Source organism: Leptodactylus fuscus, chromosome 4 (assembly GCF_031893055.1).
Source record: "Leptodactylus fuscus isolate aLepFus1 chromosome 4, aLepFus1.hap2, whole genome shotgun sequence".
In the NCBI taxonomy this organism is placed as follows: Eukaryota; Metazoa; Chordata; class Amphibia; order Anura; family Leptodactylidae; genus Leptodactylus; species Leptodactylus fuscus.
Genome location: NC_134268.1, coordinates 1,758,386 through 1,784,873, shown reverse-complemented (window position 1 = coordinate 1,784,873; position 26,488 = coordinate 1,758,386). Strand labels below are relative to the sequence as shown.

Below are 26,488 nucleotides of genomic sequence, written 5' to 3'. Positions count from 1 at the left end.
CTGCGCTCACTATTCTGCTGGTGCAGTCACTGTGTACATACATTACATTACTTATCCTGTATTATACTGCAGAGCTGCGCTCACTATTCTGCTGGTACAGTCACTGTGTACATACATTACTTATCCTGTATTATACTCCAGAGCTGCGCTCACTATTCTGCTGGTACAGTCACTGTGTACATACATTACATTACTTATCCTGTATTATACTCCAGAGCTGCGCTCACTATTCTGCTGGTGCAGTCACTGTGTACATACATTACATTACTTATCCTGTATTATACTCCAGAGCTGCACTCACTATTCTGCTGGTGCAGTCACTGTGTACATACATTACATTACTTATCCTGTATTATACTCCAGAGCTGCGCTCACTATTCTGCTGGTGCAGTCACTGTGTACATACATTACATTACTTATCCTGTATTATACTCCAGAGCTGCACTCACTATTCTGCTGGTACAGTCACTGTGTACATACATTACATTACTTATCCTGTATTATACTCCAGAGCTGCGCTCACTATTCTGCTGGTACAGTCACTGTGTACATACATTACATTACTTATCCTGTATTATACTCCAGAGCTGCGCTCACTATTCTGCTGGTGCAGTCACTGTGTACATACATTACATTACTTATCCTGTATTATACTCCAGAGCTGCGCTCACTATTCTGCTGGTACAGTCACTGTGTACATACATTACATTACTTATCCTGTATTATACTCCAGAGCTGCGCTCACTATTCTGCTGGTACAGTCACTGTGTACATACATTACATTACTTATCCTGTATTATATTCCAGAGCTGCGCTCACTATTCTGCTGGTGCAGTCACTATGTACATACATTACATTACTTATCCTGTATTATACTCCAGAGCTGCGCTCACTATTCTGCTGGTACAGTTACTGTGTACATACATTACATTACTTATCCCATACTGGAGACTGATGTGTGGACCCCTCCTGGGGGCCTCGCACTTCTCTGTCTCGCGTGGTTAGGGTCAGCGTTTGCATTAGTACACACCATTGTAAGATATCTGAGGATCCTTGGGTCTCTGGGTATTCTTCCCAGAACACTGAATATAAGATTACAGAGTTTCAAGCCCATTTCTGGCCCACAAATGTTGACGCTCCAAATCCTCCAGTCTCCCAGGACCCCCATCATTAATGAGAACAGGTGAATGGAGCCATGTTCATGTCGGTGGACTATGGCCATGGGACTTCTGGAGACAGCCAAGAGTTGTATTTGAAGGAATGATGCCGCACTGTGTTTGCATGCAGCTGCTCTATCCACAGGAGTGTACAAGGAACCCCCATTCTTATGACTGGCTGGGGTCTTAGAGGTCAGACACCCTACAGACCTACATCCTCCCCTACCCCTATGAGTAGAGAATAACAGAGATGAGCGAGTAGTATTCGATCGAATACCTCCCCTGCATAGTTATTGGTGTAATCAGTCGAATACCACATGGTAAACGCAGTAAAAATTCGATTCCCCTCCCACCTTCCCTTGCGCTTTTTTACAACAATAACTATGCAGAGGAGGTGCTCGATCCAATACTACTCGCTCATCTCTAGAGAATAAGTCATGTTAAAATTCTGTGTCAAATTCTTAAGTGTGAACTTACCCTTACTGCTACATAAAGTGGTTTTCTGTGACTTCTATATCAATATCCTTCAGATAGTTCATTAATATGTGATCTGAGGTTCCCACTCACCCCAATCAGATGGTTGGAGAAGCTGCCCCATGCAGGTGAACGCTGAATGCCATTCACAGCACTGTATGGATCGTAGTGGCTGTGCTTGGTATTGCATCTCAGCCCCATTCACCTGATTAGGACTGAGCTGCTGTTGTACCAGAGGCTGCACCGCCTGTGAGCAACCTGGTCTCTTTAAAGGGGTTGTCCAGGATAACCAGGGTTTTGGGTTTTTTTGCACGAAGGCTGGCGACTGTGAATATAAAACCATACTCGCCTGTCTACAGCACTAGTAGATTTTGACAAATTCTGTGTCAAATTCCCCTTCAAATTCTACTTTAGGACTATATAGATATATAAACCCTGGTGCCAGCATAGAGAATTATATGGGTTAAGTAAACCTCCATGGGATAACATTAGCAGAAAATGACGAATCTGCCCCACATGTGACTAATACGGGGCATCCAATGGATAAATCCTCTGTAGTCAGTGACGGTGGCCAAGTTCATTAATCAGGGAATAATTAGAGTGTAAGGCGCCACGTGCGCCCCTCGCTACCCCTCACCCTAATGAAAGGCAGAGGCTGAAAGGCTGACAAAGAAATGTTTATTTAAGTCATGCAGATCCGCCGCTCCGTCTCCTTCAAGTGTGTAAACAAATTAATGAAGCGCATGGAGGGAGGGGTGTCACAGGGTCACCCAATATATAGTGGTGCACAGGGAGGGAGGGGCGTCACAGGGTCACCCAGTATATAGTGGTGCACAGGGAGGGAGGGGTGTCACAGGGTCACCCAATATATAGTGGTGCACAGGGAGGGAGCGGCGTCACAGGGTCACCCAGTATATAGTGGTGCACAGGGAGGGAGGGGCGTCACAGGGTCACCCAGTATATAGTGGTGCACAGGGAGGGAGGGGTGTCACAGGGTCACCCAATATATAGTGGTGCACAGGGAGGGAGCGGCGTCACAGGGTCACCCAGTATATAGTGGTGCACAGGGAGGGAGGGGCGTCACAGGGTCACCCAGTATATAGTGGTGCACAGGGAGGGAGGGGCGTCACAGGGTCACCCAGTATATAGTGGTGCACAGGGAGGGAGCGGTGTCACAGGGTCACCCAATATATAGTGGTGCACAGGGAGGGAGGGGCGTCACAGGGTCACCCAATATATAGTGGTGCACAGGGAGGGAGGGGCGTCACAGGGTCACCCAGTATATAGTGGTGCACAGGGAGGGAGGGGCGTCACAGGGTCACCCAATATATAGTGGTGCACAGGGAGGGAGGGGCGTCACAGGGTCACCCAGTATATAGTGGTGCACAGGGAGGGAGGGGCGTCACAGGGTCACCCAGTATATAGTGGTGCACAGGGAGGGAGGGGCGTCACAGGGTCACCCAATATATAGTGGTGCACAGGGAGGGAGGGGCGTCACAGGGTCACCCAGTATATAGTGGTGCACAGGGAGGGAGGGGCGTCACAGGGTCACCCAATATATAGTGGTGCACAGGGAGGGAGGGGCGTCACAGGGTCACCCAATATATATAGTGTTGCACAGGAAGGGAGGGGCGTCACAGGGTCACCCAATATATAGTGTTGCACAGGGAGGGAGGGGCGTCACAGGGTCCCCCAATATATATAGTGTTGCACAGGAAGGGAGGGGCGTCACAGGGTCACCCAATATATGGTGGTGCACAGGGAGGGAGGGGCATCACAGGGTCGCCCAATATATAGTGGTGCACAGGGAGAGTGGGTTCATCACTGGGTTATTGAATATATAGTGGCGCACACGGAGGGAGGGGCGTCACAGGGTCACCCAATACAGTATATAGTGGTGCACAGGGAGGGAGGGGTGTCACAGGATCACCGAATATATAGTGGTGCACAGGGAGGGAGGGGTATCACAGGGTCACCCAATATATGGGTGGGGGCATCACTGGGTTATTGAATATATAGTGGTGCACCCTTTGTAATAATATAGCTTAGCGGATATTACAGGACTCAAAGAGTTAATCTGAAGGAATCCAGAACAATGAAGGATGTGCTAATTAAGAGCGGAGCTGATTGGAAGTAATCGCTTATTTAACATGTAATAAAATGATTCCCTTGCATCTGTTTAAGCTGGCGTCCTCAGAGACGTGGCCGCCTGGTTTATGCCGCATCGCCCCGGCAGTTATCCATCACACCAGGGCGGATCAGTGCAGTGATCCGACTGTACTGACACAGCCTGATAAAACATCCATCATGATATATGTGTCACTATGTCTGAGACTGTACAGATCCAGAGATGATGGGGAGATTAGACTCCTGACAACAGAAATGATGGGAGTAATACTCTGTGTAAGAGAAGCTATATGCCAGCTGGTTCTGCAAGCAAATGAAAGCTCTTTGCTATGGAGAGGATGTAATAACGTACGGCGCTAAGATGAATTCATCGCTGTGTGTCCGATGAGCCTTCCTGGATATGCCATGTGCCAACCTCATGACTGACAATACTGTGTATCTGTAATGTGCCCTTGCCAGTATGTGTTATATTAGTCTCATCTGGTCGCTTCTCGGCCTTATGGCTAAGATCAAGTGTAGTATCTGTTCTTATCAGAAGTAGCTAGTAGGCGAAACTGCTGGAGATTGCGGTCCGCGACCAGTCACAGCAGGAGTAGGCCGAAAACTATGGAGATCTGAACGGAGAACCACTTGAGGCGTTGTTGATGGGGGACGTGGTTAGTACGCCGGCTCCGCCAGTGGAGGTGATGGACCCACTGCAGGGGGCTGGCAGAATGCCACAGACGCTGTCGATACGACCACCAAGGGGGACAGGATGCTCCCTTGGGGATCTTAGCTGAAGGTCGGCGAAGCGCTCGAAGGTCTCTGGTGTCGTGCCCTGGGGGTTGAGTGGCCCCCAGGGTGCCTTAAGTCACTGGGCGTGGGAAACCCACTGATTTAGGCACTATTGCGTGGCACTGGATTACACCATTTGAGCACCCCACTCCTTAATGCCTGGTTTACCAGCATTGGAGTAATTTTTATAGATCCGGCGGTAAACCGGGCTCTGATGGGCACTTTACCACTTGTTTAGTGTTTTTCTCACGTTTTGTCTCTCACTCTGTCACCTTTTTTGTGTGTCGACGAAGGGATGCTGTACCCTTTTGGGACGCTTCCTGACGGTGTCTGGGGATGAGGCCTGTAATGGGTCTCTCCCCTCTGTCAGCTGACCTGTCCTGGGGAACCGGGGCAGGCGCAGACCTCTTTGCCTGAGCCAAGGAGTATCTCTGGTGGTGGCAGCCTGGAGAGAAACTTGGTGACTGGTAATCCTGAGTACCCCTGGTGGTGGCAGCCCGGGGGGGAAAACGGATGTTGGTAGGGCCATCCTGCTCCGGCAGATGGCCCTTTCGGATACTCGACCCCACTCGGTCACCTTTTGGTCCTTGTGGGGAAGAGTTTGAGTCAGGTACCTCTCTCCCCTTTAGGGGAAGGGTGCGTTTTTTGGCGAGCATCCTGGGCACGTTTTTTTTAGTGTGGCACCCACACTTTTTTCGTGCACTTGGTGTTTTGATTGGCACAGACAGAGACCTTCGATAAAAAAAAAAATTAGTCTCATCCAGTTAGGCAACGTAAGCACAGAGAAATCTGTATTCTGTAATCTATATTGTCCAAATATCCCAACCGGAACCAAGGAAGCCTCTCCTTACATTGCAGTGATCTGTGATGTAATAAATCCCTGTGGTGTCATGGACCTGTACTAATCTGGCCAAAGCACGTACCAGATTTTTCAGTCCAGATTCCCCCATGTGCGTTGTCGTTGCCCATCTGCATCTCAATATACCAGAAACTGATGTATCTCAGGAAATATAAATACAACAAACCTCTATGAACACCAAGCACCGGCTAATGGCCCCGGCACACCGCAGCCAATCTCACATCCCAAACCTATTTACCAGGAGAAGGAGGTTCTTGAATCGGCCACTGCTTGTGTAAATGGACCATACATATAACTGTGATGATACAGATACAGGCCGAGATGAAGGCTTGGTGCAAATAATTCCCAGTGTAAAGGACTGGATTTAGACGTTATCCACCCCTGTTTGAAGGCAGATCACAGCCAATCCCAGAGACCTTCGGGAGCTCACAATGCACCACATCAAACAGCAAACCCCCATTTCTCCAACCTCAAGATTCCTTTTCAAGGAGAACTGAGCGCTGTGATGAAGGAAGTGTTAATCCTCTGTCAGGACATGGCACATTTCACTCCAGGCATCGCCTCTTATACTGTGGATGGAAGCACCAGCTCATAGGGAAATGCTCAATTTGCCTAGCAGTCACTATGGTTATATCCACTGGTGTGAGCCCCGGGTGCTAGCTGCTGCTCTGCCTCCATGCAATAGGCCCTTTCTAAAAGATAAAGGGGGACAGATCTGTTTGAGGACACATATACATTTACTGCAGTCGAGGCAAGTTCTGAACATTTCATGGGTACAATAAGCTCACATTTGTGGCAATAACTAAAAGTTCCTCCTGTTGGTTTGTGACACGCACAAGTGGAAAAGCCAACCGCAAATAAGTGACTATGCTGTGACTCACCAGTTATAGTTTGATAGGTCAGACTCATCTAAATGTAACGCCTTTTTCTCCATGAAAATTTGTGTCTGCGTTCCTGAGATAATCGCTTATTTCACAATAAGACTAAGGCTCCACAGGACTTCCCGCAGCAAAAAAGCGCTGCAGTAAAAACCATGGCGGCAACGCACTACGGTTCTTCCCGCAGCGCTTTAGACAGAAAGTTCACAGAGTTTTCCTCCACTGACTTTCTGTTACAATTATACCTATGAGGAAATCACTGGGGCTTCCATAGGTATAATTACCATGCTGCGATTTACAGAACCACAGCGGTTTTGGAAAATGTGGCGTGTCCACACTGCGGTTTTTACCGCAAAGTGGGCAAGGGATTTGCTAGAATCCCATCCACTTTGCTCACAACCGTCCCATGGAGCACTGAGGGTGGGTCCATTGCTCCAAACTTCTACATCTCACTTCACCTAATTTCATCCTCCCTATGCTGAAATCTCGCCTGGCCCTGTCTTCTCATCTTTAATCTTTATTAGTGCAGTGAATATCTTAGCAACAGAGGTGCAAATTTTCATGGGGAAAACAGCATTAAATTCAGGTGAGACCGACCTATCTGAAGGTGTTGCTGGGTTAGCAAACTCCCACTGGTGACAGACTCCCACTAAAGTGAACCTGTCAGGGCAATTTAGGACACTAAATCCGTCACAGATCCTTATGGTCAGGGAGTTTAGTGTCCCAAATAACTTACCTAGAGATAGGTCTCACTTGTCTTTGATGTTCCTGGCGCTGGAGCTGTTCACTAGTGGATCCAAGGACGTACACTCCGGCTTCACTGCGCACGTGTCAGATGTCTAGTGAATGTGCACTGAAGTCAAGGTGTAGTCAACTCGCTTCACTCAAGAACTGCGCCTCTGCCCATAAGTGAATATAAAGCTACACAGATTTTTATTTTTACTGCAGTCATGGACTGTGGACTTATAAAAGGGTAAACTAAATGGCCCTGACAGATTCCCTTTAACAGCCCAGACCCCAGACTGATACACTTTACTTGCGCTGATACAGAGCAGGATATAAGGACACGATTTATAGGATTTGTGTTGCTGCTTTCTGTAGCTCACAGATACAAGTGGATACAGTTAGTGTGTAAAAGTCTATTCAGATGGTGCAGTTGTGTCAAAGTGCTACAGGTAGCCTAAGTGAAAAGTGCTAGAACCACAAAACCACAGTAATTCACAGTAAAAGTGAATGTGTTGTTTGCAAGACGAGTGCAAAGGTTTTACCAGCAAGTACATTTATCACCTATTCACAAGGAAGGTATTAAAATATGACTGCCCAGACCCCACCAAGCTCTACAAGTCTTGAGGCTCCCATTCTCCCTCACCACAGCAGGAACAATGTGAATAATGCGCTGATGGAACATGAACACTCTAGATCCAAGCCTATGGAACTGATGGATCTGAGCAAAGGACAACTGAGACTATATAAAGCCAGAAACTATTATTTTACACTCAACTGGTATATAAACTTACTTCAGTCTCCCTTATAATATCCATGAATTACTATAGATGTTCGGGTCTCATCCACTCATCATCACAAGATCAGCACGGCCTGTGATCTCCGGCACATCCACTGTAACACAACGCAACTCACTGCACAAAAGCTGCAGAGGATGAGGAGCAGGCGCAAACTAAATCAATGACCGACAGATGAAGTATATACGGATAATGACCAGAAGAATCAAAAAGTGAACTTTAGCTTGCCTGTTTCTAACCTTGGACTTTTATACATTTCCTAAGTGCTAGTCCAGAGCAAGTGTCTGTTCTTTTCCCACAACCATTGGTCAGAGAACAGACACCTGCATGCACCCATTAAATCTAAGGCCCCACGTAGCAAAAAAACATTTCAGGAAAATCCGCGAGGGCAACACATAGCAGTTTATCCCGCAGCGCTTTTCACAGGAAACCTTTGCGGACTTTCATCTTCCATTATATTTATAGGGAAACCATTTTCGCAGGTAAAATTGACATGCTGCGATTTCCAAAACTGCAACGGTTTAAGAAATCACATCATATCTACTGTACGTATTTTTCCACAAAGTGAGCATGAGATCCATGTGAATAAGGCCTAAGCCAGTAGATTTTGGGTGGTTTTGGCAGAGAAGACGCTGTGGTGAGGTGGTGTGTTCACTCTGTGCGGTCCTAATAACCATACATTACCTACATCTCACCACCCAGTATAAACCTTCCACGTCATGTCCTTACATAAATGTTGTGAACACACAAAGGCCAATGATGTATAAACTTCAGAGATTAAGGAGGCAGAACAGAGAGCGTTTAATAATTTCCTAAACTCTGTAATTGCCCTCATTTTCCTAAGCTTCAGTTGCCTATTCTGTCATCAGTAAAAGGAGGAGGGGATTAGCGGCATAAATACAGTTATTAGGCTTAGAAAACCATTACACAATGGTTACATTACACGATTATTAAAGAGGATCTCAATGGCATTAATGTCAGAGCGGGAGCAGAGGCGTCTCATACTCCATGACTTGCTTACTGTCTTCCTTACAGGCAGAGTATTATCAGATGCATTTACTGTACTGGTCTTTGGTGACATTTCTGAAATGCCAGATTTAAGGCAGCACAACATATCCGTGCCAGGAACACAAGAGTCTGTAGTGGTTCATCGGAGACCCTGTGATAATAACATTACAGCTGTCGAGCGAGGGCTTCAGGATTGCGGCTCCATCGATGTTGCCGATTTCCATCACTAGAATGATCATCAGCACAAATGCACATCAATAAAATGCAATGAGCCAAGCTAGGAATGGCCATTCATCAGCCAGTGAGACTAACGGGCTGCTAGATAGCCACCAGACCTTCTCTGAAGCCGCACATTGCTTAAACACTATCACCTAATATAGCAGGGCAGACAGAGGGAAGCACAACCCCCAGCAGATCCCTGCACCCCAGTCATATGAACTCCTATAGTCCGCATCCCAATGGGGGACTATAGACTCTCCTCTCAGGTTCACATATACTGAAACCATTCAGACCTACCATTAAAAAATGTTTGTGTCTTTTTATATATTCCTAAGATTAAAATCAAAAATCTAATGCAGTCCCTCCAGTCCTTCAGCGATGTCGGGGACTGTGTGAACAGGTGTTTTATGCCTTTATTAGTGGAATCCGCAGCTGCTGTCCTTGTGGTTTTTCTCCCACAGTCACAATGGACGGCTCCTCTTCACTGCCCTGTGAGTAATGGGGAGCCGCATCTCACTAATTAGCTAATTTGCATACGGTGCCTGAGCCGGGGAGGCTTAATGAATAGTCGGACATGTCACAGACTGAGCGCTTCACAAGTGTCACCGTCAACGTGCCTATAACACTGCCATAAGGTAGGAAAGAGAGCAACATCATATCTGTACAGGACAACAGTGACTATAATCATTAATAATGGCTGCACAACCATTGCCCTGATATTTACGTCACATTCTCATTTGGTCTATTTTTGCCAAAAACCTTGTTCACATTAAGCATTTGATGCCAAGTGGTTTTTTTAGAGTGTGAGCATTTCTACATTTGGTACCATAATGCAGTTTTCTACAGAAGCAATCCCAAGAGCGCATGCCAATGGTGCGGCAGCCACACGTGACCAAAGCCTGCCCGCATGTGACCACCAATGACCACGTGATTACACAGCATCGTCATGTGATCACCGAGCGCTGCCGCACTGTCAGCACGCTGAATGATATTGCCAAGGATAAAATACATGGACTTGCTGCAGCTTCTGGCTACAGCCACATGCCCATGGGCAACCAAAGTCAGCTGGTTTTTGCCACATGTTTTACCCCTGTGAGGTTCATATTTCTATTGCAAAGGCTGAAATCTGTGCCAAAACCACAGTTAGGCTAAGGCCCCACTGGGCAGAAATGCAGCGCTAAAGCGCTGAGGGAAGAACCGTGGCATCAACACTAGAGATGAGCGAGTACTGTTGGGATCAGCCGATCCGAACAGCACGCTCGCATAGAAATGAATGGACATAGCCAGCACGCGGGGGGTTAAGTGGCCGACCGGCGTCAAAGCGGAAGTACCAGGGGCATCCATTCATTTCTATGGAGAGTGCTGTTCGGATCGGCTGATCCCAACAGTACTCGCTCATCTCTAATGAACACATTGCAGTTCTTCCCGCAGCGCTTTCAACAAAAAGTTCACAGAGTTTTCCTCCGCGGACTTTCTGTTACAATTATGTCTTATAGGAAAGCCACTGGCGTTTCCGTAGATATAATTGACATGCTGCGATTTTCAAAACCGCAACCGTTTTGGAAATCGGAGCATATCCGCACTGCGATACTTTCCGCAAAGTGGGTATGAGATTCGCATGAATCCCATCAACTCTGCAAGTACTGTAAAACGCCGCGATTTTTACCATGGTGTTTCTGCCACGGCCAAATCGCAGCGTTTCCGGCCAGTGGGGCCCTGGCCTTAAACTGAGGCCCCACTGGGCAGAAATGAAGCGTTTTTGGGCATTGCGGAAATGCAGCGTAAAAAAACGCTGCGTTTTACAGTAGCAGCATAGTGAACGCAATTTTGTCTAATTCTAGCCCCACACTGCGGGGAAAAAAACGCTGTGGAAAAACTGCGTTTTTCAAAAACGCAGCATGTCAATTATAGTTGCGGAAACGCTGAGTTTTTCCCTCCATAGATTTCTATGGAGAGTGTGAAAACTGCAGCAAAAACGCAGCATGATAAATGTGTTGGGGAAACTCCGCAGAAATGCCGCAGAAAAGCATCAAAATCTGCCGACAAAAACTCACTGTTTTGATCGGTTGAGGCTAAGGCCCCACGTTGCAGAAACACAGCTTTTTTTGTTGCAGGTTTTGTTGAGGTTTTTTGAGCCAAAGCCTATAATGGCTACAAAAGGAATGGGAAATATATAACAAGTTCTTATAATTCTACCTTTTGCTCAAACCATTCCACTGGCTTTGGCTCCAAAAACCACAACAAAATCTGCAACAAAAAAAGCTGCATTTCTGCAATGTGGGGCCTTACCCTAAGAGTCGGACCCACTGTGGGTTCAGAACCAGCGACATAAGATATTTTGCTCTGCATGTCTTTTTGGTGCAATTTCTACCCAAGATTCTGACTAATGTAAAGTCGGATCCTGACCTGAAGTTTCTTTAGAGTATATTTACACAATGCAATAACGTATCATTTTTTTATTTTTGATGAAAACCACCTTGCAAAAGAAAACAAGTAGCAAACCATAGTAAAGACACGAGCACTCTTTGCTGGATGCCTAGAACTGTAGCACAACTGCACAGTGTGAATACTCCTTTCTAGTCAGCTCGTAAGCTGTAAAAACAAAGCAGATACTTGTGAAAGAAACCTCTTGCTAAAAAAGACAACATCGCCATACGTGTACTTCATGCAATGCAGATTCAGTCCATAACGCGAAAAGTAAGTAGGATCCTAAGCGCAGAAAAAGAAAGAATATGATGGAAACGTCTACACTTCTTCCTAAGAAGGCAGAACTAGATAGCTATGAGCCCACACTGCGCCTCTAGAGGATTCATACCAAATCCACAGGGAATAACACTGTGCTATATACCATGAGATGATGTATGACAGACTTATTCACCACTCTGAGTATTGCTCCTTTCTGGGGGTGCACATACAATACACAACACTGTATCCCGCAGTACAAGGACTTTGCACACAGCTGTGGATGTAATATAGTACGACAATGCACTGTCCATGGTGAATACTCACACAGTAAGAAGATTGGTTCATATTTTTTGGTCTTTACAGTAAGAACTGCTCCAATAGCATCAGATCATTCTCTGTCCTATCCCTGAAATGTCACCAGTAATTTAATGAAAGAATAGGCCCTAAAGGTCAGGCTCTTCACTGCGGAGAGGTATACGGCAGCCAGCGTGGGGTGTTTACAAGGCGGGCACACCCAGCACTCCGGCACACGCTGCACTCTCACATTACAGTCACATTCATCAGTCGCTGGCTGTTCTGTGATCTTCTCCGCTTGTAAATATATTATTGATGAGTAGCCATATAAATCTCATCTACTGGTCCAGCAGCAGAATACAGATGGGGGTGGGGTGGGCTGGGGACAAAATCTTTACTGCTTTCAGTCTGTGCTCACCTACAAATAACAGCAAGTTATCCGTATAGTCAGCCTGCCCCTTATTTAATATACTGTATATAACGTATGAGCCGGACATCAATAGCAGCACTGGACAATGCATTCAGTCAATGTAAGACTGGCTAAGGCCCCACATTGCAGAACGCAGCTAAAAAACACTGCGGAAAAAAAACGCTGTGGAAACACATTGAGGTTTTTTTTACGCAGTATTTGTCATTGTGTTTTTGCTGAGTTTTTCTCTGCAGATTTTCTTCCATTATTAAACCTATAGGGCAGTGACGGCGATCCTTTTAGACACTGAGTGCTCAAACTGCAACCCAAAACCCACTAAACTATCACAAAGTGCCAACACGGCAATTTAACCTTAATACTAAGCGGATCTACAATTACGTACAATAATGGACCCGCAAAATACGGTTGTGTGAATGGAGCTTTACAGAGCTTTCAATTATACAAACAACTCTGAAATGAATTTGGTATAATATTGAACAATTAATGTTCACTACATCGCACAGATCTGTTTTATAGTGACTGTGCAATGTTATTATAACTTGTAAGGCCCCGTTCACATGGGGCAAGAAGGGGCGGATTTTGGCACGGAAACCACATCATAATCCGCCCACTCACAATGGTGGTCTATGGAGACCACTAGAGTTCTTCTTTCCGCTAGCGGCATGACCTATCTGCAGGCAAATTCCGCCTTGAAAAACCCATTGAAATCAATGGGAGGAGGAAAAACCAAAAACTGCTACAAAATCCATGTAAAAAAAAAAAAAGGGATCAAAAACTGCGTAAAAAATGCAGCATGTAAAAAACCACATCAGAAAACATTTCCTAATTCCTGAAGCAGATTTTTTCAGCTTGCAAAAAAAATATGAATATCCTCGAATGAGTCATTCATGGAGGAATTTGCAGCGGATTTTCAGACACTTTCTGCCTAAAAATCAGCTCCAAGTTTTGGAATTGAAAACAATGGGAGACAGTGACAGAAGCAATTTTTTTCCCCAGCCCCCTGTTTGATTTTCATGCAGATTTTGCAGGAGATTCAGTCGCCCACCCCACACATTGATTCATTCGACTGGGTCTGAGGTAAACCAGTGAAACTGGAATCTGAAGAGGAATCTGATGCAGAAGACAGTCTCACATTCCTCTCCAGATTCCACTACGTGAAGTTAGCCTAAAAATATCATTGAGGAATAACATACTGCTTCCGCCGGAAGTAACACCACCCAAAGCCCATTCTTAGGCTAAAGCAATTGGATATGCAGGTGTCAAGGTGTCAGACGCTTCCTTACTCAGTGATTCTATTTGGAATGAATCTCGAGGTTTCCAAGCTGGTTATCCAGGTGACTCTCCTGACTCTCCCCTGTTCAGGTAGTTTCCTGTACCATGAATAGTCTCAGAGCACAAGTGATGCTTGGTTCACATCTGCGTTTGGAAATCCGTATGGGGACCCCCTGAACGGACTACCAAACACATTTGCAAGCATTGTGCAGAGAAAGCATACGGACCCCATAGACTATAAAGTAGATTGTGAACTACTTTCCTGTCCGCATGTTCCCTGCGGAGATCTGGCGGCAAGCCTATAATGGGGTCCGTGTGCTTTTACTGCACAGCGCTTGCAAATGTGTTCAGTAGTCCATCAGTAGTCCATTTTAGTCAATGGGATTCTGTTTTACTGTGCTTACTCTGATCCGTGTGAATGCAGCCTTTAGACCAGCAGGGCGACTTATAATGAGACGTGTGAATGGTGTAAACATCTGGCTCTAAGTAGACCAATATATGCTTTAGGGCCCCACGTTGAAAAAAAACTGTGTTCAGGCTGTGGCAAAAACCGCTGCGTTTTATGTTACCTGCAAAGTGGATGAGACTCTGACTAATCCCATCTGCACATTGCTGAAGAATATCCGCAGTGGAAAATCACAGCTGGTCAATTACACCTACGGAAACCCTGGCATTTTCCATACAGGTGTAATAGGGGCAGAAAGTCCACAGAGGAAAACTCTGCTGATATTCCGTGAAAAACAATGAGGAAAAAACACAATGCGTTTCTACTACCAGCATTATTTTATTTTTTTTTGCTATGCTTCGCCCTGTCTTTAAAGTCAGACAAAGTTGTCTAAAAATTCATCAGATTTATCATCCAGCATCAGCCACTGTGATAAACTGGGAACATTTTCAGTTTCCTGTCTAGACCAGGGGTCAGCAACCTTCAGCTCTCCAGATGCTGTGCGACTACAACTCCCAGCATGTTCCATTCATTTCTAGGGTAGAAAAACCGAAGCCTGCTGACCTGTGGACTAGTCTAAGCTTACACGGTCTAGCTATTAGTAAATGTGAGCCTTTGTGTTTCAGATTCTGCTTGCTGTAAGTAAATGGAAATGTTTATCTATATCTAACATCTGATGTGACCCAGGTCTGCTGATCAGGTGAGGTCAAGCTACGTGTATACGGCCATAGAGGTGTTATGATACACCTGTATATACAAATACAGACATGGATACGGCCATCTTCATCTTTTGTCGATGTTTTCTATGGCTCAGACGCTGATCAGTATAAACCTGTGGGACGATAAATATGAACAGGTCCTTATACTGCCCGCAATTACGGATCCAACAACTATGGTCATGTTCACACCTCAGTCATTGTATTACAGGAACAAGAAATCTCAGCGGTACTTTGGGTTTCTGTTATGGCGTTCATCATTTCGGAACACGCAACATCTAGTGCAGATGTGAACATGGTGTAAAACTGGCCATACATGGAATATCCAACGCCGGACGTGCTCACAACTACGTCACCAAAGCCACACCTAGTGAAACCCAACTAATAAACGCTGCAGAACTGATTTCACTGCTTTTCGCTACATTTTCCGTTTTTGCCAGCTCCTACATAAGACTAAGGTCACACATTGCCGAACGCAGCAGAAAATAATGCCTATTCAGTCTGTAGTTTCGTAGCTTTTACCTCCATTCACTGACAGGAAGGGAAGAAGATGAAATAAATCTGTGAGGAACTGAAATGTAAAGTCCATTAGAAAGTTTCAGCTTTATTCACAGTTCCAGCAGCATAATGTGCACAGCGCTCTAAGTCCTAGCAGCCAAGACGCAGCGATACAAGAACTGGGCATCAATGTAAGATGTGCAGGCCTCCTGGCACATCGGAGCGCACACACATGACAGTGCAGTATGCTGAGGTAACAAGATGCCAAATCACAATGTGGTGCAAAGACTAAGCTGCACCATGTGGTCACAGCCCCACTCCACAGCGGACGAAACGCAGGGAGCAACACAACAAAATAGATGTTCTCTGAAAGAGAATTATGCAAAATGGTGCAGCCCCCGGCCTGTCGTCATCTGCATGGTGACCCCAGAGATATAAATAGCCGCTGCTATAAAAGTTCCCATCATTCAGTCACATCTTGCTGGGCTGTCGATGCGGCTCCTCCCTCTGAGCGTGTCCTCAGAGCAGTGATGCTGGGCTGAGCTTTGTACACCGGTGGGTGTCATGCTGCCTGCACCATGGGGGGGCATGTGTTATTAATACATCAAGGGAAATAAGAGGCCGATTATAAAGCCTACAATAATGGTCTCATCTCGTGTTTAGAGAGCATCAGCGGCCGCCCCGATCCCCCCGATGCACTGTGATAGCGGCATCACTGCAGATACACATGTGCCCTGAATAGCAAACAGCCCCGGCATCCATGTCACCTAATCCAACCTGTCACAACAATGAATGATCAGGAAATCCTCCCTCATAATGCCCCCCCCCCCACCTCCTGGGAGAGGCCTGCAGTGCACCGCACCAGCCGGGGGGCCAACCTTATGGAGCAGGACAACCACTTGTGTGATGTATGACCAATATGTGTCAGTAATGCATGATCTATAATCACACAGGAACCTCACATGTTGTTAGATAATAAATAATCACACATGGAGTCCAGTCCTCACATGTTATGTGTCCAGTGTATATAATAATCACACATGGAGTCCAGTCCTCACATGTTATATGTCCAGTCTATATAATAATCACACAGCGAGTCCGGTCCTCACATGTTATGTGTCCAGTCTATATAATAATCACACATGGAGCCCAGTCCTCACATGTTATGTGTCCAGTCTATATAATAATCACACATGGAGCCCGGTCCTCACATGTTATGTGTCCAGTCTATATAATAATCACACATGGAGCCCGGTCCTCACATGTTATATGTCCAGTCTATATAATAATCACACATGGAGCCCAGTCCTCACATGTTATGTGTCCAGTCTATATAATAATCACACATGGAGTCCAGTCCTCACATGTTTTATGCCCAGTGTATATAATAATCACACAGAGAGCCCAGTCCTCACATGTTATATGTCCAGTCTATATAATAATCACACAGAGAGTCTGGTCCTCACATGTTATATGTCCAGTCTATATAATAATCACACATGGAGCCCGGTCTTCACATGTTATATGTCCAGTCTATATAATAATCACACATGGAGTCCAGTCCTCACATGTTTTATGCCCAGTGTATATAATAATCACACAGAGAGCCCGGTCCTCACATGTTATATGTCCAGTCTATATAATAATCACACATGGAGTCCAGTCCTCACATGTTTTATGCCCAGTGTATATAATAATCACACATGGAGTCCAGTCCTCACATGTTTTATGCCCAGTGTATATAATAATCACACAGAGAGCCCAGTCCTCACATGTTATATGTCCAGTCTATATAATAATCACACATGGAGTCCAGTCCTCACATGTTATATGTCCAGTCTATATAATAATCACACAGAGAGCCCAGTCCTCACATGTTATATGTCCAGTCTATATAATAATCACACATGGAGTCCAGTCCTCACATGTTTTATGCCCAGTGTATATAATAATCACACATGGAGTCCAGTCCTCACATGTTTTATGCCCAGTGTATATAATAATCACACAGAGAGCCCAGTCCTCACATGTTATATGTCCAGTCTATATAATAATCACACATGGAGGCCGCTCCTCACAGGTTATATATCCAGTCTATATAAGAATCACACATGGAGCCTGCTCCTCACATGTTATATGTCCAGTCTATATAATAATCACACATGAAGCCCGGTCCTCACATGTTATATGTCCAGTCTATATAATAATCACACAGAGAGTCCGCTCCTCACATGTTATATGTCCAGTCTATATAATAATCACACATGGAGCCCAGTCCTCACATGTTATATATCAAGTCTGTACCAGTAATGCCCGCTCTATGTAATTATCATACATGGAGTCCAATCCTCACATGTTATATGTCCAGGGTATATAAAAATCACACATGGAGTCCGCTCCTCACATATTATATGTCCAGTCTATATAATAATCACACATGAAGCCCAGTTCTCACATGTTATATGTCCAGTCTGTACCGGTAATGCCCGCTCTATGTAATAATCATACACGGAGTCCAATTCTCACATGTTATATGTCCAGGGTATATAAAAATCACACATGGAGACCGGTCCTCACATGTTATATGTCCAGTCTATATAATAATCACACATGGAGTCCGAACGTCACATGTTATATGTCCAGTCTATACAATAATCACACAGGGAGTCCGGACCTCACATGTTATATGTCCAGTCTGTACCAGTAATGCCCGCTCTACGTAATAATCATACATTGGAGCCTGGTACTCACATGTTACAGTGGTGGCCAATAGTATTGGCCCCCCTGCAATTCTGTCAGATAATCCTCGTGTTCTTCCAGATAATGATTGCAGTCACAAATTCTTTGGTATTTTCTTCATTTAATTTGTCTTCAATGGAAAACCACAAAAAGAATTGTCAAAAAGCCAAATTGGATATAATTCCACAGCAAACATAAAAAAGGGGGTGGACAAAAGTATTGGCACTGTTTGAAAAATCATGTGATGCTTCTGTAATTTGTGTAATTAACAACACCTGTTACCTGAGGCATCTAACAGGTGGTGGCAATAACTAAATCACACTTGCAGCCAGTTGAAATGGATTAAAGTTGACTCCACCTCTGTCCTGTGTCCTTGTGTGACCACATTGAGCATGGAGAAAAGAAAGAAGACCAAAGAACTGTCTGAGGACTTGAGAAGCAAAATTGTGAGGAAGCCTGAGCAATCTCAAGGCTACAAGTCCATCTCCAAAGACCTGAATGTTCCTGAGTCTACCGTGCGCAGTGTCACCAAGAAGTGTAAAGCCCATGGCCCTGTGGCTAACCTCCCGAGATGTGGACGCAAAAGAAACATTGACCAGAGATTTCACCGCAAGATTGTGCGGATGACGGATAAAGAACCTCGACTAACATCCAAACAAGTCCAAGCTGCCCTGCAGTCCGAGGGTACAACAGTGTCACCCCGTACTATCCAGCGTCAGCGTCTGAATGAGAAGGGACTGTATGGTAGGAGACCCAGGAAGACCCCACTTCTTACCCACAGACAGAAGCCAGGCTGGAGTTTGCCAAAACTTACCTGAGAAAGCCAAAACCGTTCTGGAAGAATGTTCTCTGGTCAGAGGAGACAAAAGTAGGAGAAGGCCTCAACATAGAGATTACAGGAAAAAAAGAGGCCTTCAAAGAGAAGAAGACGCCCCCTACAGTCAGGCATGGCGGAGGTCCATGATGGTTTGGGGTTGCTTTGCTGCCTCTGGCACTGGACTGCTTGACCGTGTGCATGGCATTATGAAGTCTGAAGACGACCAACACATTGTGCAGCATCATGTAGAGCCCAGTGTGAGAAAGCGGGGTCTCCCTCAGAGGTCAGGGCTCTTCCAGCAGGACAAGGACCCAAAACACACTTCAGGTCAGCACTAGAAAATGGTGGTGAGAGAAAGCCCTGGAAACTTGTAAAGTGGCAGCAATGAGTCCAGCCCTGAATCCCATAGAACACCTGTGGGGGAGGGGGAGAGATCTCTTGGTGGCAGTTTGGAGAAGGCCCCCTTCACATCTCAGGGGGGACCGCGAGCAGTTTGCCAAAGAAGAAGGGTCTAAGATTCCAGCAGAGCCTTGTAAGAAACTCATTGCTGGTTAGCGGAAGCGGTTGTGCGCAGTTATTGTGTCTAAAGGTTGTGCGACCAAGTATTAGGCTGAGGGCGCCAATACTTCTGTCCACACCAGTTCTGGAGTTTTGTGTAAAATGATCAATGATGTGACTTTTTTTTCATTCTCTTTTGTGTTTTTTCATTGCAAGCAAAATAACTGAAGGTAATACCAAAGAGTTTGTGCTTGTAATCATTATCTGGGGGACAGCGAGGATTATCTGACAGGACTGCAGGGGGCGATACTTATACTGTATATACCCTGGGTCACTTATATACTATATAAGAGTCTGTGCTGTGTAATCATTATCTGGGGACAGCGAGGATTATCTGACAGGACTGCAGGGGGCGATACTTATACTGTATATACCCTGTGTCACTTATATACTATATAAGAGTCTGCTGTGTAATCATTATCTGGGGAACACCGAGGATTATCTGACAGGACTGCAAGGGGCGATACTTATACTGTATATACCCTGTGTCACTTATATACTATATAAGAATTTGTGCTGTGTAATCATTATCTGGGGACACCGAGGATTATCTGACAGGACTGCAGGGGGCGATACTTATACTGTATATACCCTGTGTCACTTATATACTATATAAGAGTCTGTGCTGTGTAATCATTATCTGGGGGACACCGGAGATTATCTGACAGGACTGCAGGGGGCGATACTTATACTGTATATACCCTGTGTCACTTATATACTATATAAGAGTCTGTGCGGTGTAATCATTATCTGGGGGACAGCGAGGATTATCTGACAGGACTGCAGGGGGCGATACTTATACTGTATATACCCTGGGTCACTTATATACTATATAAGAGTCTGTGCTGTGTAATCATTATCTGGGGACACCGAGGATTATCTGACAGGACTGCAGGGGGCGATACTCATTCTGTATATACCCTGTGTCACTAATATACTATATAAAAGTCTGTGCTGTGTAATCATTATCTGGGGGACAGCGAGGATTATCTGACAGGACTGCAGGGGGCGATACTTATACTGTATATACCCTGTGTCACTTATATACTATATAAGAGTCTGCTGTGTAATCATTATCTGGGGAACACCGAGGATTATCTGACAGGACTGCAAGGGGCGATACTTATACTGTATATACCCTGTGTCACTTATATACTATATAAGAGTTTGTGCTGTGTAATCATTATCTGGGGACACCGAGGATTATCTGACAGGACTGCAGGGGGCGATACTTATACTGTATATACCCTGTGTCACTTATATACTATATAAGAGTCTGTGCTGTGTAATCATTATCTGGGGGACAGTGAGGATTATCTGACAGGACTGCAGGGGGCGATACTTATACTGTATATACCCTGTGTCACTTATATACTATATAAGAGTTTGTGCTGTGTAATCATTATCTGGGGGACACCGGAGATTATCTGACAGGACTGCAGGGGGCGATACTTATACTGTATATACCCTGTGTCACTTATATACTATATAAGAGTCTGTGCTGTGTAATCATTATCTGGGGACAGCGAGGATTATCTGACAGGACTGCAGGGGGCGATACTTATACTGTATATACCCTGTGTCACTTATATACTATATAAGAGTCTGTGCTGTGTAATCATTATCTAGGGGGGCACCGAGGATTATCTGACAGGACTGCAGGGGGCGATACTTATACTGTATATACCCTGTGTCACTTATACACTATATAAGAGTCTGTGCTGTGTAATCATTATCTGGGGGGCACCGAGGATTATCTGACAGGACTGCAGGGGGCGATACTTATACTGTATATACCCTGTGTCACTTATATACTATATAAGAGTTTGTGCTGTGTAATCATTATCTGGGGGACAGCGAGGATTATCTGACAGAACTGCAGGGGGCGATACTTATACTGTATATACCCTGTGTCACTTATATACTATATAAGAGTCTGTGCTGTGTAATCATTATCTGGGGGACACCGGGGATTATCTGACAGGACTGCAGGGGGCGATACTTATACTGTATATACCCTGTGTCACTTATATACTATATAAGAGTTTGTGCTGTGTAATCATTATCTGGGGGACACCGGAGATTATCTGACAGGACTGCAGGGGGCGATACTTATACTGTATATACCCTGTGTCACTTATATACTATATAAGAGTTTGTGCTGTGTAATCATTATCTGGGGGACAGTGAGGATTATCTGACAGGACTGCAGGGGGGGCAATACTTTTGGCCAACACTGTATATGTCCAGTCTAATGTATATAAAATAATCACACATGGAGTCCGGTCCTCACATGTTCTATGTCCAGTCTATGTAATAATCATCACACATGGAGCTCGGTCCTCACATGTTATATGTCACCATACAGGTTAGGTGCATCTATAGCCTGACTACCAGTAAGTGACAACCAAGAGTAATATTATCCTGTTCCTTAAAGGGGCAGTCACCTCCTGCGCAGTACCTGCTGCCCTATGGCATAGCGGTGGAATTTACATTGCAGTTGGTGCCCATGTTATGAGTGACGCACCACATCCCCCGACCACGGCTATGTTATTGCATTCACCATATGTCCTGCTTAGTCTGTATATGCCCCCTCATCTCCGCTCCCCTGGCTCCGCCCCACTTGAGTCTTATCCCGCTCACTTCTATAATCTTCCCTTTTCCATGATTAGTTTATAATCCTCCCTCCGCTCTCCATGCCCCAACTCCCAACTCAATGCTTGCTCATACACAGCCGAGACGAGCTGCAGTGTACAGCATGGGGGATAAAACAGATGAACATGGGTCAATATGTCCCTGACCTGAGGCGCCCCATACCCACACATTGATCACATGACCATCTTGCCAGTCACACATACACTGACTGTGACCTCTGACCCTGCAATGATCCCCTGTCCCAAGGCAAGCCTCCACATTAACCCCTAACGATCCACACAACTCTGATAAAGACCCGATATTAACCAAATCATTACCACACAGGAGGCCAAGACTATAATTTATTAACCCTTCCCTCCCCTCAACATATATAAGATGCTGATGTTACCTCACATTAACCCTTCCCTCCCCTTATACATATATAAGATGCTGATGTTACCTCACATTAACCCTTCCCTCCCCACATACATATATAAGATGCTGATGTTACCTCACATTAACCCTTCCCTCCCCTCACACATATATAAGATGCTGATGTTACCTCACACATATATAAGATGCTGATGTTACCTCACATTAACCCTTCCCTCCCCTTTATACATATAAGATGCTGATGTTACCTCACATTAACCCTTCCCTCCCCTTATACACATATAAGATGCTGATGTTACCTCACATTAACCCTTCCCTCCCCTCATACATATATAAGATGCTGATGTTACCTCACATTAACCCTTCCCTCCCCTCATACATATATAAGATGCTGTTACCTCACATTAACCCTTCCCTCTCCTCATACATATATAAGATGCTGATGTTACCTCACATTAACCCTTCCCTCCCCTCACACATATATAAGATGCTGATGTTACCTCACATTAACCCTTCCCTCCCCTTATACATATATAAGATGCTGATGTTACCTCACATTAACCCTTCCCTCCCCACATACATATATAAGATGCTGATGTTACCTCACATTAACCCTTCCCTCCCCTCATACATATATAAGACGCTGATGTTACCTCACATTAACCCTTCCTTCTCCTCATACATATATAAGATGCTGTTACCTCACATTAACCCTTCCTTCTCCTCATACATATATAAGATGCTGTTACCTCACATTAACCCTTCCCTCACACATATATAAGATGCTGATGTTACCTCACATTAACCCTTCCTTCTCCTCATACATATATAAGATGCTGTTACCTCACATTAACCCTTCCCTCCCCTCATACATATATAAGATGCTGATGTTACCTCACATTAACCCTTCCCTCCCCTTATACATATATAAGATGCTGATGTTACCTCACATTAACCCTTCCCTCCCCTTATACATATATAAGATGCTGATGTTACCTCACATTAACCCTTCCCTCCCCTCATACATATACAAGATGCTGATGTTACCTCACATTAACCCTTCCCTCCCCTCACACATATATAAGATGCTGATGTTACCTCACATTAACCCTTCCCTCCCCTTTATACATATAAGATGCTGATGTTACCTCACATTAACCCTTCCCTCCCCACATACATACATAAGATGCTGATGTTACCTCACATTAACCCTTCCCTCCCCTCATACATATATAAGATGCTGATGTTACCTCACATTAACCCTTCCCTCCCCTTATACATATAGAAGATGCTGATGTTACCTCACATTAACCCTTTCCTTCCCCTTATACATATAGAAGATGCTGATGTTACCTCACATTAACCCTTCCCTCCCCTTATACATATAGAAGATGCTGATGTTACCTCACATTAACCCTTCCCTCCCCTTATACATATATAAGATGCTGATGTTACCTCACATTAACCCTTCCCTCACACATATATAAGATGCTGATGTTACCTCACATTAACCCTTCCCTCCCCTCACACATATATAAGATGCTGATGTTACCTCACATTAACCCTTCCCTCACACATATATAAGATGCTGATGTTACCTCACATTAACCCTTCCCTCCCCTTATACATATATAAGATGCTGATGTTACCTCACATTAACCCTTCCCTCACACATATATAAAATGCTGATGTTACCTCACATTAACCCTTTCCTTCCCCTTATACATATATAAGATGCTGATGTTACCTCACATTAACCCTTCCCTTCCCTCATACATATATAAGATGCTGATGTTACCTCACATTAACCCTTCCCTCCCCTTATACATATATAAGATGCTGATGTTACTTCACATTAACCCTTCCCTCCCCACATACATATATAAGATGCTGATGTTACCTCACATTAACCCTTCCCTCCCCTCACACATATATAAGATGCTGATGTTACCTCACATTAACCCTTCCCTCCCCACATACATATAAGATGCTGATGTTACCTCACATTAACCCTTCCCTCCCCACATACATATATAAGATGCTGATGTTACCTCACATTAACCCTTCCCTCCCCTCACACATATATAAGATGCTGATGTTACCTCACATTAACCCTTCCCTCCCCACATACATATATAAGATGCTGATGTTACCTCACATTAACCCTTCCCTCCCCTCACACATATATAAGATGCTGATGTTACCTCACATTAACCCTTCCCTCCCCTCACACATATATAAGATGCTGATGTTACCTCACATTAACCCTTCCCTCACACATATATAAGATGCTGATGTTACCTCACATTAACCCTTCCCTCCCCTCACACATATATAAGATGCTGATGTTACCTCACATTAACCCTTCCCTCACACATATATAAGATGCTGATGTTACCTCACATTAACCCTTCCCTCCCCTTATACATATATAAGATGCTGATGTTACCTCACATTAACCCTTCCCTCACACATATATAAAATGCTGATGTTACCTCACATTAACCCTTTCCTTCCCCTTATACATATATAAGATGCTGATGTTACCTCACATTAACCCTTCCCTTCCCTCATACATATATAAGATGCTGATGTTACCTCACATTAACCCTTCCCTCCCCTTATACATATATAAGATGCTGATGTTACTTCACATTAACCCTTCCCTCCCCACATACATATATAAGATGCTGATGTTACCTCACATTAACCCTTCCCTCCCCTTATACATATATAAGATGCTGATGTTACCTCACATTAACCCTTCCCTCCCCACATACATATAAGATGCTGATGTTACCTCACATTAACCCTTCCCTCCCCTCACACATATATAAGATGCTGATGTTACCTCACATTAACCCTTCCCTCACACATATATAAGATGCTGATGTTACCTCACATTAACCCTTCCCTCCCCTTATACATATATAAGATGCTGATGTTACCTCACATTAACCCTTCCCTCACACATATATAAAATGCTGATGTTACCTCACATTAACCCTTTCCTTCCCCTTATACATATATAAGATGCTGATGTTACCTCACATTAACCCTTCCCTTCCCTCATACATATATAAGATGCTGATGTTACCTCACATTAACCCTTCCCTCCCCTTATACATATATAAGATGCTGATGTTACTTCACATTAACCCTTCCCTCCCCACATACATATATAAGATGCTGATGTTACCTCACATTAACCCTTCCCTCCCCACATACATATATAAGATGCTGATGTTACCTCACATTAACCCTTCCCTCCCCACATACATATATAAGATGCTGATGTTACCTCACATTAACCCTTCCCTCCCCTCACACATATATAAGATGCTGATACCTCATATTAACCCTTCCCTCCCCTCAGACACGCAGAGGATGCTGCGGTTACCTCTCCGCCATCTTCCTGGCGGTGCTCGTCGCACTCCCCTCCGGTTGCCGGTGTCACCGGGATCACCGGGTCCTGTGCTACGGGTTAGGAGGGTGCTGGGGAGGCCATGAGGATGGGGAGGACAGATTTGGCGGAGGATAAGGCCGCCCGTCCCCTACGATCACCGACAATCCTCTCCCTCTCGCTCTCTGTCAGGCAGCGGGACCGCGCAGGCTCTGCTCTCAGCGCGTCCCCGCCCAGTCACCTGCTGCTGAGGCGCGTGCCCGCCCCCCGCGCCCCCCGGGACAGCAGCAGGTGCGGGAGACGGGAGCGCGCATCACCTCAGTGTATAAAGGAGCGTGTATACTGTAAGTATGGTCGTGTGTGGTGTATGTATAGTGTGTATGTATAGTGTATGTATAGTGTATGGTCATCGTGTATAGTGTATGTATAGTGTATGTATGGTCATGTATAGTGTATGTATAGTGTCAGTGTAATGTATAGTGTATGTATAGTGTCAGTATAATGTATACTGTATGTATGGTCATATATAGTGTATGTATAGTGTATGGTCATCGTGTATAGTGTATGTATAGTGTCAGTGTAATGTAT

The 26,488-nt window shown here is 44.9% G+C and overlaps 1 protein-coding gene and 1 pseudogene across 2 annotated transcripts in view; one reads left to right on the top strand and one right to left on the bottom strand.

Moving 5' to 3' along the window:
* The window catches only part of ARHGAP39 (Rho GTPase activating protein 39), a 207,398-nt gene extending 181,288 nt beyond the window's left edge, over positions 1–26,110 (bottom strand). For both annotated transcript variants that reach the window (XM_075270001.1, XM_075270000.1), the window contains exon 1: positions 25,898–26,110. In XM_075270001.1, the coding sequence (XP_075126102.1) occupies positions 25,898–25,908 (11 nt within the window). In that variant the 5' untranslated portion in view covers positions 25,909–26,110. The remainder of the gene's footprint in view (positions 1–25,897) is intronic.
* On the top strand, positions 4,242–4,366 carry LOC142201665 (U2 spliceosomal RNA; annotated as a pseudogene).
* Positions 26,111–26,488: the final 378 nt, after the last annotated feature.